Source organism: Pleurodeles waltl, chromosome 5 (genome assembly GCF_031143425.1).
Source record: "Pleurodeles waltl isolate 20211129_DDA chromosome 5, aPleWal1.hap1.20221129, whole genome shotgun sequence".
In the NCBI taxonomy this organism is placed as follows: domain Eukaryota; kingdom Metazoa; phylum Chordata; class Amphibia; order Caudata; family Salamandridae; genus Pleurodeles; species Pleurodeles waltl.
In genome coordinates, this window is record NC_090444.1 from 405,494,200 (window position 1) to 405,514,001 (window position 19,802).

General features: G+C 41.1%; 1 protein-coding gene across 1 annotated transcript in view; it reads left to right on the forward strand.

The window, feature by feature from the left end:
• TRMT6 (tRNA methyltransferase 6 non-catalytic subunit) overlaps window positions 1–14,983 on the forward strand; it is a 116,179-nt gene extending 101,196 nt beyond the window's left edge. The window contains exon 11 of the mRNA XM_069234157.1: window positions 14,128–14,983. Coding sequence (XP_069090258.1) covers window positions 14,128–14,295 — 168 coding nt within the window. The 3' untranslated portion in view covers window positions 14,296–14,983. The remainder of the gene's footprint in view (window positions 1–14,127) is intronic.
• Window positions 14,984–19,802: the final 4,819 nt, after the last annotated feature.

Sequence of the window (19,802 nt, forward strand, 5' to 3'; positions counted from 1 at the left end):
TGCAGTTCTTGCAAGGTGTACACTTACTTTGATATCTGTAGAACAGTCTGAACGACCTCTCTGAAGTTTTCCATATATGAAATCTTGACCTTATGCAATTGTGGCATGTAGTCGACAGCAACAGCAGTTTTCAATGAGGACACCTTTTTGAATTGAAATTCTTCAGGTGAAAGGTTTTTTTCAAGCTCTTGTACTAGTTTGTGCTTCACTGGCTTGGTTGCATCATTTCCATCAAATAATGTGTTTGTTTTAAGAAGATCATACGGCAGAATTCCTTTGATATATTCACCCCTTTCGTTTGCTACATACATCTCTCTATGTGCTTGTAAAAGTAGTTTTTTTGTCTAATGTTTTGTTGTAAATGGTGGGACGAAACTCTTACTATGGCAATTAAAGTGTGGGAATTTAGCTTTAGTGATTGTCATACAGCTTTCTCTCTTTCAATACAAATCTCTCCTGCTTCAGTTGTGCATCTAGTTTCGCTCCATGTTTCAGGACGTCTAGTAGAAATGTCTTTATATCGTTATCCACATATTGTTTGGTCAAGTTCTGCAGTCGCACATGCCCAGTCATTTCAGAGGGGTTTTCTTTGCTGCTGATGCTGCATGAAATGAAGAGGGATCTCAACATGTTTATTAAAATGTTCCCCTCTCTTTCCCCCAAGTTTGTGGTGATGAACAGTTTTCACGATGATCCATTAATTTTGAATTTGTCATCTCTCTAAAAACATTGCAAACAGAAAGGCCTTTATGGTAAACTAGCTGCCATTGAGCAACATTTTCACTTTTACCTGTCTGATCAACTGTTCCCTTGGCGCTTTTCTATGATCTCTTGATTGTCTTTTCCAGTTTCATATCTGGAGGCACAGCATTGAACCTTTCCTCTCTGTCTTTCACCACAAAATGTCTTTGGATGAATTTTCTGTAGAGTTTTGTTTTTTCCACCTCTAGCTTCTACACTGTTTCCAAATACCAGGACCCCTATCTGGGGTAGTTTATACAATAGAATTTCTGAAACACAGTAATTAGTGACTCCACAGTCTTTATGTGCAGCTCCCACTCACCTTCCGGATCAGCATCGTACAAGTTTTTCAATAGAGTTATCATGAGTAAAACATTTCCCCAGTACTTGCAAAGTTCAGATTTGTCTTCACATTCTTTGACAAACTCTACAAATGTGTTTTTCAGGTTTTCTGATTTTGAACAAAGTGTAATGAACATTGCCTGGCTTTGCATTATGTCTTTTGAATGAAGTGCACCCGGTACCGTGTTCACTTCTGAGATAAGATATACAGAACCTAATTTGTCATTCTTGTTCCAGAAAGCATTCCAACGCAATGTTTCTACAGACTCGGATATGATGAACATACCTTGTAACAAACTAACATAATGAGTTCCACTCATTACTGCCTGGACAGTTCTGCTTCCAAACATTTCAACCTCAATAAGTGCATTGTCTATGCCACATCCACTGAGATATCTTCCGCACACCGTAACGCAACTTTCGTCATGTGGAAAATGCTCATCATTGGATGAAGATCATCTAATTCTACTGGGTTGCTCAAAACAAATGTTAGCTACAATACAGAAAACACCTTCATCTCACCTTCACCTTCACTTTCTGGCAGGATTGGCTGGTCTTCAAGTTGAGCATGCACATTTTGGAATTTTTGAGGAGCCGTGTATACTGTTGCTTAGTTTGTGACTTGAGATGGTATTATTGGTAAAAACCCAACCTTCTTCAGTGGGACGGTATTATGGTAGATTAGAGCATGAATTCCAACCCGCGGAGCAACTGGCTTTTTTTCATCCTTCGGTCCGCACTGAATAAGCGAGATGATAAATTAAGTTAAATCAGCTTTGCAGACTACAGCATCAGGTAGAAGAAGATCCATGTCCTCAGCCACTTTTAATCTTTCTGGTAGACGGGGAAATGTTGATGGCTTGTAGTGATTTTGCACACGTTGGCAGGGCTACAGCTTGGTTTGTTTATGCCTACAGCTGACACAGATTATTTTCCAGCAGGTACTTCATTGGTACAGTCTTGAAAAAGCATCATGGCAGTATTGTGTGCTAGATGTTCCATACAAAGAAGAGCTGTCTGCAGAATCAAAATTATCAAGAGCAGCAATTGTAAATCCTTTCCTGATAAAGTGACTTGGAAGTGGTGTGCTATTGGATTCACAAGATTTTACGGAATGAGCTGCTAACAAGTTCCTGCTCCATACTATGTTGTTATAACTTGTTGATACACCAATCCTGTTCATCATGTCTAGTGGAGTTTTCTATTTTCCATGATGTAATTCATAAAACATGATTTGGAAAAGACAATAAATTTGCACAGCATAAGCCTGTTGGTTAGTGAAATTGTTTTCTACTTCTTTGCTTATATCTTCAAAGCCATCATCAATGTGGTCGGCTTCTGTTCTGAACTCAAGAACTTTAGTTTGTAACAGTTTTGCTTTACCAATATGGAACAATGATCTAAAAAAAATTAAGACATTGGGGATTCTTGTTGACCCCCATGATTTGTGGAGCTCTGGGGCATCACAGAATTTGTCACTAAATACCAAATCTAAATATTTCAGGACGTTTCTTAAAATGGTTCCTGCTGATTTTACTGCATCCTGTGATCTTATTGTGGCAGGAATAACTTCTTGAGTCAAATTAGCTGAGAACACGATAAGTGGCTCATTCTTTTTGTTAGACTGACAAAAACGAATTTTGTCATTGTACATTCTCACCAGAAAAATATTAATTTCATTATTATGGGTCAATACAGTTTCATCAATGTTGACCATTATTTCTCTGATCTCCCGGAGTGTAAAGCCATAGCCAACACCCAAGAGTGGCTTTAAAACTTAATTTGCTTTTTTAAAGCGTGCAAACTTAACTGAAGGCTAGCAGTTATGTTGCTGCTGAGAACTCATTGTACTTTCATATTTTCAAATGTATGCAAGCATGCAGTACATGTGGACATACAAATCCGCTCTTGGAAGAAACTAGCTGAGGATCAAAACATATTTGCCCTTTGAGACTCACATACTCTGTGCTTTTGTCAAGCCCGTTGGCCCTTGTTCTAGCTAAACCACAGATAACACATTGAAGATCCTTTGCTTTCTGATCAGTTGCTGGAGTTGAACGCGGGGTAGTCGTCCATCTTCTAAGTGGATGGGCATTGGGGTTGCTTGTCATCGCTTTCTCAGAAGGCTCAGATTCTTGTGATTCACCCGTTTCTGCTATGTTTTGACTTTTTGTTTCCATTGTACATGAGTTGTAGCACTTGTTATAATGATAAAATATTTGATCCTCTTCACCCATTCACCCACCAGTTTACATTTTTTGTGAGCTTCGTCCTGCCTTATTTCTGCAGCATCTCAAACTCTCTTCTCTCCAGACGCAGTTGATCTTGGCCTTCCTTTCTAATTAGTTTGGCATATGACACATTTGTCTTTGTTGAAGGAGTGCTTGGGTTTTGTAGTTAGCAGCACTCTGTTAGAAGGCAAAGATCCTCTGTAACCACCTGCTTCACTCATGTTTAAAAATTTGAATCAACTGAAAACCTGAAATAAAAACAATATTAAAATAAGTTAACAATATGGTGGCTAAAACACATCATTATAATGCCACCATTTTGGAAAATGGCAGAAGGGTTGCTCTGAGGAGTTATTTTCTGTCTCTATAAGACTACTTGACCCCCCAAAATAAAGTATATTTGTCTCATAGTTCCCAACATATTAAATCATCACTGCCACACATCTGCCATTTTGACAAATGTTGTCCAGAAAAAATTGGCCCGGATTAGCAATGTGTATCCGAGCTAAATTACTTCTATAATGATACAAAAACACAAAATGAAAATCTCTGGACAATACTTTTTTTTACAGAGGTATAACAAGGGGCTAGGACTGTTAAGGCTAAAACATCTGCAAGACATTCTTCAGGACAAAGTGTAAGAGTGTCAACAAGGCTTACCCAACAAACCCAGTTCCAGATTCTGGGAATTACTAAAGTAAGCGGAAGAATGCAATTGAACTAGAACTTCTAGCCAATACTCATAGTCTCATACATTCACATCCTAAATGTCTAGAGTTAATCAACAGAACTAGGTCTCAATGGATCATACCATCCTCAGTCACCAGGAATGAATCATACTGTGAGGATTAGTTTGAATTTAATTCCCTGAACTTGGGACTGAGTTGGCATTATTAACACACTTTGACACTTTATTCTGAAGATGGGCTCGCTGACTCTTTACCCTTAAAAGCATGCCCTGGTGGTCTATTGTGATGTATGTGTAGACATAGGATGTGTTGGTGAATGATGTTGGTTAAATGGACATGATGCTGGATTTCTTGGCGTAGGACAATGGCTGTGTTAACTTAAGATGTTGGTTACTTGGACTTATATTGATGGGTGTGCTTTGCTGTAGTCCCTCTGTTATGCCCTGTTTCTGCAACCACTATGTGTGCCTTCCTTCTCCCAAGCATCCCTTTGCTGAGCCCCTGCCACACTGCAACCGGTGTGTGCCACCCTACTTCATCTGTGCTGACTCTGTTCCCGTTCAGCTTCTGTGTGCTTCCAGCCAGTAACGCTGGCAAAGTCCATGGGTCAGGCTTGCAAGTAAAAATGTAAAGTACACTTAGTGGCATTGGCAAGTACTCTCTTTCTTTCTTTCTTTTTATTTTTTTTAAATAAAAAAAAAAACGTGTTTCCTGATGATTATGAACATGAGGAAATAGTTAATGTTTTTAGAACAAAATTATGGCAGGAGAACGGTGAGGTGGTTCTTCATCAACTTTCAGTCTTCAGACTCAAGTATATTAAAATGCAGTTGCTTCCAGTGACTGTGAAAACAAGCTTTTTCTTTTTTTTTATGCAGAGAATTTAATATATCCTTTCTATGGAAGAAGTGACATTACATGCCTCTGCACCTGCTGCTTTGCTCAAGGGAAGTGCAGTGTTTAATAATTTCTCCCCGGGGACAAGGCGTATTGGTACCTGGTATTTGACCCCCTGCTCTGTGGCCTGTACATAGGAGAGAATCAGCTGGCACTTGCTCCTCCATCCCGTTAGGCCTCTGTGCAGTAAAAGTTTGGTCTCCATCCGTTGAGAGGTTCTGGATTTAACACACTGAAAAAAATCAATGTGAAATCTAATTTTTGGCATGTGGAAAAAAAAAAATGATTTGGAAAACCCCTTATAAAACCGCTCAGTTGTTTGACCGATTTGTACAAAATCTGGCAGACTCTTAGAAAACCTACTAAAGTTTATCTGTTGTTTCGCTATTTAAGTGGGCAAAATGTCACACCCTGGCTAATGTTAGATGACCCTCAAAGCCCCCCTCCTATTATACATTTTAAAATAGTAATTTAAAGGGTTATGGGATCTGAAGATCCTTATTCTAAATCAGTGCCTGAGGTATGTGGCATTTACCTCTGTACAGAAGACTGCAGCCATCAATGTCTGGAATCTGCAAATCCAGAAAATGATTCACAATTACAGAGCAAGTTTCTGTCAGAATACTGCAAATCATAGGCAATCTTCACCAACCCATACATTCCCTATTGAGGATTCCCAGAAATATGCTCAGAACAGCAAACCCCCTAAAAGGAGCTGCATGGGTTGGAGAGGCTTGTGCTGGGCTCAGGGTACACCTACTCTACTTGAGGTTCATAAAATGGAGCCTGGTCAAAGGCTAAGTTGTGTGGTTCAAGCCCTATGTACGGGGGGCTGAGTTGGCTGCCCATGGCACTTTGAATGGAGGCCCTGTGGCTAACCCTAGCTGACCTCGGTCTAAGGCCATTCACAGCAGAGGCTGTATGCGTTTTGGCCGTGCCCAGTAGAAGGCTGGACAAGGTCAGGCTCTTCTGAGGTTGCTTCTTAAATCTGCTTGTCCCTTTGGTGCCATGTAGTGCGGTGACAAATTATGGCAGCAATCTCATTATGTAAGAACTCTGATAATACACTCTCTGATTATGCCAGGGTTACTACTATAGTAGGGCTTGTGTAATTGCAATTTCAATCCCTGCTATAGCAATTTCCTTACTTTGCCACCTTTCCGCAGATCTACATACTGGGACTGGAGGAAGCAATAAGCAATAGTTCCATGGTTGGAATGCTTTTGAGTCTGCAAACCTACTAACTTTGATGTTTTAAGGATCTTCTCTAATCTTTTCCCATAATGAGAAAGGTCGGAAATTTTACTCCTGACAATGACAGAAGTAGAAGTTATTCCAGGGCTGGGGAAAAAGTGGTTGGAGGGAAAGTGAACTTGTAAACGCTCAATAGAAATTCACATGAGCATATCTACACATGTATATTTGCTTGTGCTGAAATACAGTTCACAAATATTTTCTAGGAGTACTATTTCCTGGTCTACTTCTGTAAATTCTTGTGAATTCATGAAAGCCACTAATTCAAAATAATAAAGAAAGTCACAAAAGTGCACTCATGGTATAAGAACTGGGTTCCTAATTAGGTCTGGCGTTAACAAAGACTTTTTTTTTTTTTTACTTCTATTTCTCTCGATCTATCTGGTGGTGCTACTGTGAGTTATCACATTCTGCTCTTCCACAAGGAGCATATTAAAACACAAAGTAGTTTTGTTCAGTGCCAGGAACTACTGTGGCAATCAGGGGCATAATGAAACTGGACGGGGGCCCCCTGCAAAGAACATGGAGGGCCCCCCTCCAGTCTCAGTCAAGGCTGGTGCTGTGCTGAGTGGAGCTGCGGGGCCTTTGTTACGCCACTGGTGGGAATGTGTGCTTTTTGAGATCAAAAACTTTTTTTTTTTCTTTTTGCCAGTGTTTGTTAAAATAGTGAGGGCCTGGCAGCTCCCACAACAATGAAGTGTTACAAAAGCCATGTCAAAACAAGACACGCATTGACAAACCAAAAGAATCGCAAAAAATGTTGGAACAGTTGGCTTTGCCAGTGCTGGTTTATTTTCATGCTTCCCATAATCTTGTTGAAAATCGTTAAAATGATTTTCCATGAGGAATATTATTTGGAAATACTAGCATGCATCAACACAATTTACTAAATTACGCTTCAAAGAAATAGCACCTAAAATTTCACAGTAGCAAACGTTTTTTTACTATTTGCATTTTTTTTTTTTCTGAGCATTTTATTTTGAAAACAAATAATCATCACTCTTGCTTACAGGCCAGTGCAAACATTTGCATTTAATCCGACAGCGTTATACTTAGCCTCATATTGTTAAACTTTTCAAACATGTGGATATTTTTTTTTTTTTTTTCAGGAACCACTGTCAGTATTGCAGTGTGACCTTTAAAATGTTTTTTACAGCTCTCACACTAATAATAATAGAGGCTTTTCATTAATGAATTATAAATACAAGTTCCAACACCATTAACATATGGACACACATCACCTCAACTGCAGACAGTTCCCTTCTCTGTAAACTGGCAGTCAAAGTGTTTGTGCTGCAGGGGGTTGGGCTTACATGTCCTAAGAACAAAATAAACATGAAAACTTGTTGCCCTTGACCCCAAACAATATGTCCCGGGCATCTGGCGCTAGGAATTCCACATGCCTGAGATAGACATGCTATGCATAATCCTGCCATCTACTGTTGGGCTCGGATGTGTATGAGTTGTTTTTCTTCGAAGAAACTCATTCAAATCCCAAGGCACTGTGACTCCTCCTTTTTCTGGTAATGCGCATTGTCATCGGCTTCATTATTAGATTGTTTTCTTCTTCAGTCAGGTTTGGATGTGTGGTCCGGTGCTCCAGTTCAGCACTGTTGTGCTGCACTCTTCTTGGTTCATATCCACTTTCTGTCAGTATTGTTATTGATCACTGTTCTCTTCCTTTCGGTTTGACGATTCCAGCTTTGTTGGGGTGACTTTCCGTCAACGGCGTTCCTGAGTGGGCCTACGGCCTTTGGGGCCTTATTCCATTCCATAGGCATTCCCCACTCCATGTCTGTGTTGGAACAAATGCCTTTTTGTTACTGTCCATTGTGTCATGCGAAATACCCTCGCACCGATATCCACCAGGACTGTAAGCAGTGCCTCTAACCTGAACACAACAATTCCAGCTGTGAGGCTTGCTCTTCCTTCAGGTCGAAGAAGACCTGAGGTCTTGAAATCTCTTGAAGGAGCACAGATGGCACACCATACTTATTGAACCCCAAGGACATCCAGGAAGAACATCGTGCACAAGCGTCGTCTGCTGACCGGGGGGGCCTTCTTCCCTAACAGCTCCAGCTACAAACTAGAGATGCAAGATCTCCCCTAGCTCAACCAGCCATGAGTACTCTGCCCCACCACATCGACTCGTGCAGACCACAACAAAGAGTCGACTACCCATTCGTGAACGATCAGAGCAGATTGCTGGGCGACCACTGCCTTTAGGCCACGGTCAGCATCAATTATCGCCTACGGCAATACCCAGCCCTAACTGCACTGAATAGAACTACAAATCTGGCTCCTGCCAACCACTTCCACCTTGGAGTCGAGCTTTAGAGCCGAAAGATTTGGCATCAAAGCACAGGCCATTGTGAGCATTGAAACCTGCCCCATCAAAGTAGAGATCCTCTGAGCCAAAAACATCCGCGTCCGAGCAGAGAACATCAGCATACAGCAAAGCCGCTCATGGAACCCCTGCTTTAAAGACTGCAGGAGGTGATAGACACCTGGCAAAAGCATATAATGATACACCCCGACACACAATGGATAATTACTCAACTTCCACAGACTGGTGCTCAACCTTCCAAAAGGCAGCTGACTTTTGAAGAGGCTTTGTCAGTCTTTCTATGTTTGTGCAGAGGTAGTATATCCAAAGCCACAAGGCCTTTACCACCCTCACCAGCTGCTTTCCCAGTTAACCCTATAACATACTCATGTGGCGGATTAACCCATTCATACATAGGGGGACCAGGCGATGGAATACTTTATATTACACACTCTAATTTTAATATTCCACCACAGGATGACCAACAGGGTACATATGACACAGAAACATCAGCGGATACAGACCCCGATCTGTATCCTGCAAACCCACCTCCCTCCCCGATGCCACTACAACCTATAATGACCTCATTGGCAGGGACGTCACCTTCCACTAGGTACAATTACACAAGGAGCCCCTAGAAGAAGACTTCCTCTTTGAAACACTTTCCTCGACACAGCGTTCCACAGAATGCCTAACATTGCTAAAGAGTATGCTTTGCCACAGCTAGATTTAGAACACCAATGGTAGATAAAAAAAAATACAAAGCTTCCCCTAATGATCTGCTGTACATAAGAGGTCAACTTCCACCAGACTCTTCAGTGATAGCAACTGCACACAAAAGAGCCAATTCTCAAACACCTGGTGAAGCCCCTCTACCAGATAAAGAGAGCAAAATAATAGTTGCCACGGAAGAGAGAGTAGCCACCCAATCCTCCTGTTATTGGTGTCTCACTAATTCCATCGGCCTTCTCTGTGATAAGATAGAGTTCATTGGGACGAAATGGAGGAACTTCTCCAATACTTTCTAGAAGAACACAAAAAAAGAGGCTCCCAAATAGCCTCTGAGGGGGGAAATAAGATCCATCACAACTATAGGTTGTTCCCTCGAGGCAACGTATACTGTGGCTAGGGGAGTAAACTAGAGTGTCTTGCTGCACAAACCTGCCTGGCTTCGGGTCTCTGGTTTTAAACCTGAGGTACAGCAGAATCTACTTGCCTTTCCATTTGATGTGGAACATTTGTTTGGCCCTCATACATTATAAAAAATAAAAAAAAACACGAAAGCCATGGGAGCACTTCAATCACCTTCCCATCGTGGCTCTTTTCCCCTCTCTTCCTGTTGTGCAGGGTCCAAAACCACGTCTCCTGAGACCTCCACTTCATACCAATGCAATAACCACAAAGTCAAAATACATCATCAAACTATCCACCAACACCACTAAACCCTGACTTACTGCTCATTTCCCCCCATTACACATCACCTGACGGGGATCATCTACAAGGGTTTTTTCTCATCTGGCAGAACAATACCTCCAACCAGTGGGTGGTGGGTGTTATCCAAAATAGTTATTGTCTTGAGCTCAGTTCCACACATCCCAGTGTATCACCTTGCAAACACACTCTCTCTCCACAATATCAAACGTTGCTCAGGGAAGACGTACAAGTACTCCTTATAAAAGGAGCTATAGAGTCCGTTCCTCTCCACCAACAAGGCACAGGAGTCTATTCACATACTTCCTTATTACCAAAAAGGATGGGTCCTCAAGACCAATATTGGATCTCGGACCCCTAAACGAGTACATTCTCTCATAGCACTTTCACATGATTGCTTTTCAAGATGTCATCCCAACTTCATGGCTGCACTCTACCTCAGTCAAGGACGTCTACTACTTCCATATTCCTATTCACCCAGCACATTGCTGGTATCTAAGGTTTGTAATAAATGGCCAGCATTATCAGTTCAAAGTGCTCCCCTTCGGAGTGACTACCGCACCAGGGTCTTTACCAAATGTCTTTTGGTAGTAGCCACTCACCTGTGCAGACAAGAGCATGTGTCTTTCCATTCCTAGATGATTGGCTCATCAAAAGTACAACTCGTCAAAAATGTTACTAACAGTCCTACATAAACCTACTAGGGTTAGCCTACCCAAATACTGCCAGGATACAATCAATCAAGGTACAAATTCCCCAATTTCAAGCAGGTCAACAGGTGACAGTCAGAACAGTCAAGCAACTCCTCGGTTCGATGGCTTCATGTATCGCCATAGTCCCTCCAGACTAAACATGTGTCTATTGGAGGAGTGATCAGCACACCAGTAGACTCAAGCGGGGGGTCAGTGGGAAGATTTAGTGTTGCTTAGCCGTCAGGCTTGACACTGTGCAGTGGTGGAACACCAACAACCTGATAAAAGGATGTCCTTTTCTAGACCCAGCTCCACAGAGGACCATAACAATGGACACCACCCTTACAGGATGGGGAGTGCATTCACACAATCTACCTGTCCCGTGCTACCGTACACCAAATCAGCAACATATTCACATTAATCACCTTGAGCTACTAACTGTTCACCTGGTGCTAAAAGCCTTCCTTCCTCACATAATTGACAAGGTAATTCTCATCAACACAGACAGCATGACAGCCACTTATTATCTCCAAAAGCGAGGGGGGACCAGATCCCCTCAGCTTCCTCATTTAGCTCAGACTATTTGGAGGAGGGCTCTCCAACATAACGTTCGCCTGTTATCGGAGAACCTACCTGGAGTGGACAAAAACTTTGCAGATCTGCTCACCTGGATGCAGCAACAAGTCCACGAGTGGGAACTCCACCCACAAGTCCTCCATCAATACCTACAGTGTTGGGGACTACCACAAATAGACTTCTTTGCCACAGCTGAAAATGCCAAATGCCCAAACTTTGTCTCCAGGTTCCCACAGTCCAAGGGCAACGCACTATGGATGAGTTTGTCAGGGATATTTGCTTATGCCTGTCCACCTCCCCCAATGTAGAATCTCTATATTGTGTTAACAAGACTAATAGGGCTTCCATTTGAGCACCTCCGCTCCAGCCTCCCTCACCCCCCCCCCTCCCACCCCCCCACCCGTTCCTATCCTGGAAGTTCATATTCTGTGTCGCTATCACTTTGCTTAGTTGTGTTAGTGAGCTTTAGGCATTAACGTTGGAAGAACCCTTCTTCTAAGTACAGAGACAGGGTTGTACTCCGCTCCAACCCCATATTTATCCCAAAGGTAGACTCACAGTTCAACCTAAATCAATCCATGGAACTTCCTGTGTTTTCCCTCCACCCGACTCAGTTGCAGAACGAGCTCTACATTAGAAGTATACGAGCCTTCATGTATTATATTGACATGACTAAAGCATTCAGGAAAACACAAAAACCTTTTCTTGCTTTCTCTAAACCCCATAAAGGAAGGGCAATTTCTAATTCGGCCATTGCAAGTTGGATTGTTAAATGCATCCAAACATGCTATGCTAAAGCTAAAAGAACTTTACCCATTCCTCCTCTTGCCCATTCCACTTGTAAAAAAACGGCATTAATGGCCTTCCTAGGAAACATCCCTATTGCTGACATATGCAAAGCAGCTACATGGTCCATACCACATACATTTACAAAACATTACTGTGTAGCTCTGCTACTCCGTCATCAACTTAATGTGGGCCAAGCAGTTGTAACTCCCACTGGCTAGCCACCACTTGTGGAGGAGGGCTGCCTTACAGTCAGTGCATCGTCGGGATGCTGAAGATTGACTGATGTGCCAGGCTCAATGTTTTCCACAAATTACTATTCTAGATACAGTGAGGCTGCAAGTGTGGATTGTTTCAGGAGTCCTGAAGAGGCCCGTAGGCAAAAAATAGTTAGCATATAGACTACGATTTAAGCTCACATCTTCCCTTGAATCAAAGCCCAAGGAAAGTGGATATATAGGATGTGATAGCCTTTGCAACCATCATGTTATGTGGAAGAAAGTCTTATTATATTTTGATGACCACGTTTCTCTAATTAGTTTTGGAGACTGATGAAGACTGTGTCTGTACATGTTTGTACATATGTGTTTATAAATAAGTATTATGTAAGTTTTTCTGTACATTAGCTGTATGTTGTATGTGTGTTATTTTGGGTTTTTATGTCCAGAAAAAGCATGAGAATAATTTTGTTGTAATTAAAGTACACTACTAATGATCAATTTATAAGTTCATTGGGAGTAAATTCGTTTCTTAACCCCTTCGCTGCCAGGCCTTTTCCCCCTCCTGTGCCAAGCCTTTTTTTTTGGCTATTTGGGGCAGTTCGCGCTTAGGCCCTCATAACTTTTTGTTCACATAAGCTACCCACGCCAAATTTGCGTCCTTTTTTTCCAACATCCTAGGGATTCTAGAGGTACCCAGACTTTGTGGGTTCCCCAGAAGGAGGCCAAGAAATTAGCCAAAATACAGTGAAAATTTAAACGAAATGGGAAAAAGGGGCTGCAAAGAAGGCTTGTGGTTTTTTCCCTGAAAATGGCATCAACAAAGGGATTGCGGTGCTAAAATCACCAGCTTCCCGGCTTTCAGGAACCGGCAGACTTGAATCAGAAAACCCAATTTTTCAACACAATTTTGGCATTTTACTGGGACATTTTTTTGTGCTTTCAGCCTCCTTCCAGGCAGTGACAGAAATGGGCATGAAACCAATGCTGGATCCCAGAAACCGCAACAATTCTGAAAAGTAGACAAAATTCTGAATTCAGCAAGGGGTAATTTGTGTAGATCCTACAAGGGTTTCCTATAGAAAATAACAACTGAAAAACAAAATATTGAAATTGAGGTGAAAAAATCTGCAATATTTCTCTGCGTTTTACTCTAACTTTTTCCTGCAATGTCAGATTTTTTAAAGCAATATACCGTTACGTCTGCTGGACTCTTCTGGTTGCCAAGTGCAGCAGGGGTTGGACACTTGGTTAGTTGGAGGGGCTGGCCACAAGAGAAGTTGGAAATAAAGTATGTCATGCATACGGCAATAAAATTCCCTGGAAGAAAAAAAAGCTATAAACTGACTCACCGTTTTAGCTTAAATGGCATAACAACTGAAATTAACTAGTTATGGCCCCCCAACATACACTATGATGCCCATCTTTCCCAAACTTCAGTATGCCAATGGTACGGAAATAACACAAGATCCTGTCAGGAGAACAACATGGCAGGTGGTGCATGTTATTGTATTTGTTGTGTACATTGATAACCATAACTGACCTCTTCTTTTTCCCCTCAACTTTTTCCTCATCATTTAGCTCTTCTTCAGTCTTTATTTCCTCCATCCCAGTAAATATCTTTGCAGGAGGAGGCCCCACTGGAAAAATCACAGATGCCCCTTGAGGCATAGTGCTGGTGCAACCATGGGATTTTCAAACAACATAATGATATGGTTACACAGTAAAGAGGCTGTGGATATCATATAGTACATGCATTTTGAAGGTAGATCTGGCTATAGTACAGCTTACCTTACCTGGGGTCCTGAGCTCAACACCTCATTTTTCTTAGCACTGTACATGTTTAAATTAGTATGTATTTTATTAAAGTTCAAAAATATTTTGTGTCCTTTTGATTCCATTATTTGTACAACATAGTTATTTTGAATTATTCTATTTTCGAAGGTGTTACCAGACAGAAGCCACCCAAAACTGACAATGAGTGGAGGTGGAGGATACATTCTCACTGGCATAACTGTGGTCCGAGAAGATGTTCGACCTAATATAAAGAGCTTAGAGTTGCAGAAGACCGATGAGCCATCACCCAAAAAACTTAAACTTGAAGAACTTTGAAGTTCAACGAGGAGCACACTATTCTACATGAATCCTACAAATTTATCAAAGATGCATTGGTTTTACAGATGGTTCTGTCATGCACAGAGGCCTGTTTTCAGAGGAAAAATCTGTCCTTTTGTATTAAAACATGTGACAGAGTGAAAGGGATGCATAGGAGCAGTGCTTGGTATCTTGAGGTCTTCATTTGACAAATCATAATTGTAGCTGTATTTTTCCTTTCCAAATCTAAAAGCATTGAAGTATTTATAATATAGATATATATATATAAACATTTAGTGGAAAGTTCATCTTTGATTTTTAGTCATTTGGCCAACTTCCTGGAAGGACTAAAACTTCACCAACGACTAGGATGTTCAATGATGCCCCAATCCAAATTGTGTAAATTACTGAAAGGAAAACTTTAAGTGGACTTTTTTTAATACCATATGTAAAAATGTTATTGTGTATTTGTAATATTTTACATGAGAACGCATGAAGATATTTATTTTACTGATGCACCGGTCATTTTAAGGCCATGTTACTCTAATGTTGTTTGAACATATGGAGAATTATGCTGATTCAATTGTAGTTTTTTATTTCAAGATTCTTTAAGTTGAGTTTCTGCATAATGATACATTTTGGAAAAAACACGTTTTGTAGTGTAGTTCCAATTTAAATAAATCATTTTGGGATCCAAACTTTAAAATTGCTATGTTTCCTGATGCATCTTAAAATCTTTTACCAAGAAGTATGTTTTAAGGTACTCTCAACTGAACTACAATCTAACAGGACTACAATAGTTTACAAATAGAAATTTGGGAATGTAAACTGAGGAGCGTGTCTCCTGTCTGCATGTCTCTTCTTCCTTTGCCATGTTTATATTGTGTTGCAACAATCAACATCTTTAATACTTGGGTGTTTTCTTTTTGCAATGTTAATTTTTCGGACCATTTTTAAGTATTTCTGAAGCTGGCCACTGCATGATTTGTTTTTCTGAACCCTATTTGTTTCTGGCCTTACTAGGTTCTTAAGTGTATTCTGCACAAAACAAATTCAGTAGTGTATGGATTTCAACATAGAAAAATATCAGGCAATCACTGCACTTATTTGAAGGTTCAACTAAATATCAGTCCCAAAACCTTTTGTGCTCACTTCATCTATTTCAAACCAGACTTGCATACAAGTGATTTATTCAAGTGAAGGGGTATTCCCCTCCCCCAAACATTGTTTTACAATATGGAGGATGTGACCCACAACGTCCTGCACAATGGAATCAGATACTTATGTGAGTGCAGTTGCGGCTGCTGTCTGGGTAAAGTGGTAGTTAAACAAAAACACTAACCTGGATGCCAACCGCATTGCCACTCTTCTAACTCCACTTCAGGCACAGGCTCTCAGACTGCCCTGTGGCCAATCTTGACGCTGCTCTCATGCACATAGCATGAGAACAGCATCATGATTGGCCTGAGCGCCCACGATTGCCTGCTGTCTCCAACTATGCAGTGCAGCTTGGGTTGGAGACAGCTCAGTGCACATGTTGGTTTGGCCATTCTGAAACGGCCAGCCAAACCCACATGCGCACTGACAGCTATGCGCACCACTCTGTCCCCCTCGTGCCTGTCATCCCCATGGCCCGCCCCCCCTCAAGAAAAATAAAAGGATAATAAACATGGTTTATTATCCTTTAATTTTTCAAATTTTGCAGTTGCTGCTAGTTAGGGGGCAATGCTCCTCTGCCATAGGGGAGGAGCTGCCAAAGAGTGAGTGTGCTTACATGTTCAAGCAGAAAATATTACCAATAAAAAAAATAAAAAAAACACAAATTAACTCTATCCTTTTCACGCCACAGTTATTTCAACAAAATGTTAGAGGTGCTATAAGTAACATTTTGCACCCTTTTATCCCCAAAATCATTACAGGAATCCCCTGAATATTTAGACAGCAGTAAATAGAAGAGTGTTTAGCTGACTGAGTGGCAAGGGGAAGGGGAAGGAGTGTAAACTGCACCTACCTTTATAACCCCTCCGGGATAAGAAATGTCTAACTACTTGCAGAATTTACATCTTGTTTTCGGATTGCACTTTTATGCTAACTCGCCTGCTGTTTCGAGCTGTGACCTAAGTCTTTCACAAGGACACAGCAAAATGTATATCGTACATGATATAGCATTCCAGTTGTACCACCATGATATAAACAGACACCATTAAAGATTGGTCACAGCTTATTTAAACAAGTGCTATGGGGATAAATCTGCAAGTTTTTATTTATTTGGTAAACTTTAAAGCCTGAAACAAGTTTTTGCTCAGGAGACTTTTCACTGAATTAAAAACCGTTAGGAATAGTCTCTCCTCCTTCAGGGAACCTCAGAGCAATGTATAAACTAAATATCTCTGCATATACAGGTCATCCATAAATGTATTTGATCCTTTGAAAGCCTTTAGCACTGTTTTAATCTTTCTTTTTTATTTTTCCTGCTGTCATGCCAGCCCTATCTGCTGGAGAGAAAGGCCTGCAACAGACCTTCACCCAGGGGACATGGTCTGTGTCCCAGCTTCTAACACAGACATAGATAATTCATTTTGTTAAAAAATTGTCTAAAAGAACATTAAAAGAGAGCAAAGGAATCAGGCTGCCAACAGAGGCTAGAAGATCTTGGGGAAAAACAAGCATTGAGAATTGACGAGACCGCCAGGAAAGAGTGAACTTCCACTGCAACTGTCTTCCACCTGTAAGGATCCCTGTAGATGGAGATCCGGGGAGAGAAAGTGAAATGAAGCGGGGGGAGAGTTAGAGGGAGCTGGGGTTAGGGGGGGTGGGGGTTGAGCTTGTCACTGTCATTACGGTCATCATGATTCCCACTCTTGTGCTGAAGACTCGAGCATCGAATAAGGGGACGTTGCTGGCTTGTGCTACTTGCGGACATAATCTAGATGTGAAAACAGTACAGTTATTGCTGTTTAGTTTCAGGCAAGCCTTCACCCTCTAGCTATTCCCAACTGACATCAACACTATACTTGCTGCTGTTCCACCTGTCTACTTCTTGTCATTTGGTGTCAGAATACTTTATGATGTTGCATAGCTCTCCTTCCAAATGTTAGTCATTAAGCCATTCACCAGAATAAATGCTGGAGAAAAGGCAGAAATCATTTCCATCAACAGATGTCTTAAGAACCACTAAGGCTCCTCACTTTACAATGCCACCTAAGGATCCTTTACAGCTGCCGATGTGGCCTCTTCTACTTTTACATCCTCCAGTGGTACTACAGCATGTACTCTAATCAAGGCATACATCTGTCTCTCATATAAAGAAAGAACATCCAAATCCCAGTATTCTCCGAACGCAATAATTCCTACAAAATCTTTCCCTTCCCCCTTCAAGTACTTTGGTATAGATCAGCCTTCACCAAAACATAGGTGAAAGATCTCTTTTATGGTCTCTCATGGGAGCCCACCATTCAGTTGATGGTGAATACATCCTCCTGTTATACTCCTACATCCTTAAGATCTCCCTCAAGAGTATTACCAGTGGATGCCATTACAACTTTCTATGGCATCTTGGTCTGAGTTGCACCAAAACTAAACATTCCCTTAACAACTCTGCAACCCTCAGTTTCTGGCTTCACGGAAACTCTTCATCAAAAGCTGCACCTAGACCGATACTTTCTCTATTACCAGGCTTGTTGGAAATAGTTAATGTTGAATTTCTAATGCCAGCCATAGTGAACGATGCCACTCCCTGCTACATAAAGAAATAAAATCCACCCCAGCAAGATCCCGTGTTACTTAGGTAAAATCCAAAACCTAATTCTACTCAGTAATAAGGAGGAGGATTGCTTCAGCTCCAGAAACATCAGCACCTCTTGAGAAGAAGTATAAAAGAATGGATATTGTAGGAAAGGTGATGTGTGGCAATACTGTGCTGTTCAGCCCATATGGAAGATATAGTCTCAATATGAAGGGTACTTGTAAACATTTTTCCCAGCAGCCAAAAAAGTGTTCTATGGTGGTGGAGAGATGCATTTGTGCCAGCAGGTTGAGGGTCGGGGGAGGAGAACGTGTAAAGTGACCATAGGGGAAGTGAAGCATGTATATGGTGTAAACAGTGATTTGTAGTTATTTTTAGGGATAATTAAATTCTGACCTCTAAATCAATTCCCTAGTGCTTAGGAGTGTCATCGATTTTGGAGTGCTTAGAAACAGGCTCTGTTACAGTAGTGAGTGCTATAAAAAATAAAATCCTTGAAAAAGACCCCCAACAAAGTGTGCAGTTCTCTGAGGTGGGCATACACAAACACCGAACCTCCACTTCTAGGCTTGGAAAAGGTTTAGCCATGGCACTTGAAGACTTCATATTTAATCCTGGCTTTACCACTTTTCCAAAATGTGCTGGTAGTGAACTTTGTATTTAAAGTCTGGACATCTAGGCAGGTTACACAATACAGTGGCATTTCTTTAGTGGGAGTAGTTCCTCAGTCTCAGTATAGGAACCACTCAATCCCCAGTTGTTGTTTAATGATTATGATAAACTATAGAACCAAAAAGCATTTTTTATTATTATTATAATCTGAGCCGCTCCATGTGGCAAATTGTGCACTTTTGGGTAATCACTTACTAAACCTGTTCTCTGCTCTTTTTTTAACTGACCGGAAACACTTAAATCAAACTAGACACTTGTAGCATGTTGTAAGAAAACAGAACTGTAACCCAACAATCATGTGATTTTACTCATGGGGGGAGATCACCTAGTTTCACAGTCACTAAAATATGGTGTAGTGAAAAAGTTATGAATCTTGAAACAAGAGGTCCTGCACTGTGATGTTGCTTGATCCCTTTGGCTTTGTACCCTTGATAAAGGTTGGAGATCCACTGAAGGGTCGAGCAAAGCTCAAGCCAGATACCTGGCTCTGATCGAGGGTCTCTTGGATCCTCAAGACCAAAACTAAAAGCCTTCATGAGGGTGTCTGACACCCAGGCCTTAACAGAACACAAAAAATGTAAAGCATTATCTTTTGATGTAAGACAAGAAAAGACCATATATACCCGTCTAGTAGCTGACTTGTGCAATGTAAAACCTAGGATCAGTCCTAACTTACCCACTTGACCAAATTTCATGATCCTGGGCAATTGTTTTATTTAACTTTGCCTTCTTTTTCATCATTTGCACATTTGGGAACTCCTAGAAATACACAAGTTCAGGATGTGTGCTGGACAGAAACCTTCCTTGTGTTTGATTTAGGACTATCAGGGTGTTCCATGAACAATAACCTAGGCCACAAAGATAGTGCACATGACAACTAATCTACCTCTTGGTTCACCAATGGCATTGTGTCTAGGTGGGAAGAAGCATGAATGTTCTTAAGTTTATATTTGAAAACTATCACCTTTTAATCAATGCCTCTCAGTGCAGTGATATAGTCTTGTGTACTAAGTTACAACGCTTTGGAATGTTACTGAAATACACTTTTGTTTTATATTTTGAAATACCTTTACATGTTTGTGGCAATGTGGCTTTAAAATTGAAGGAG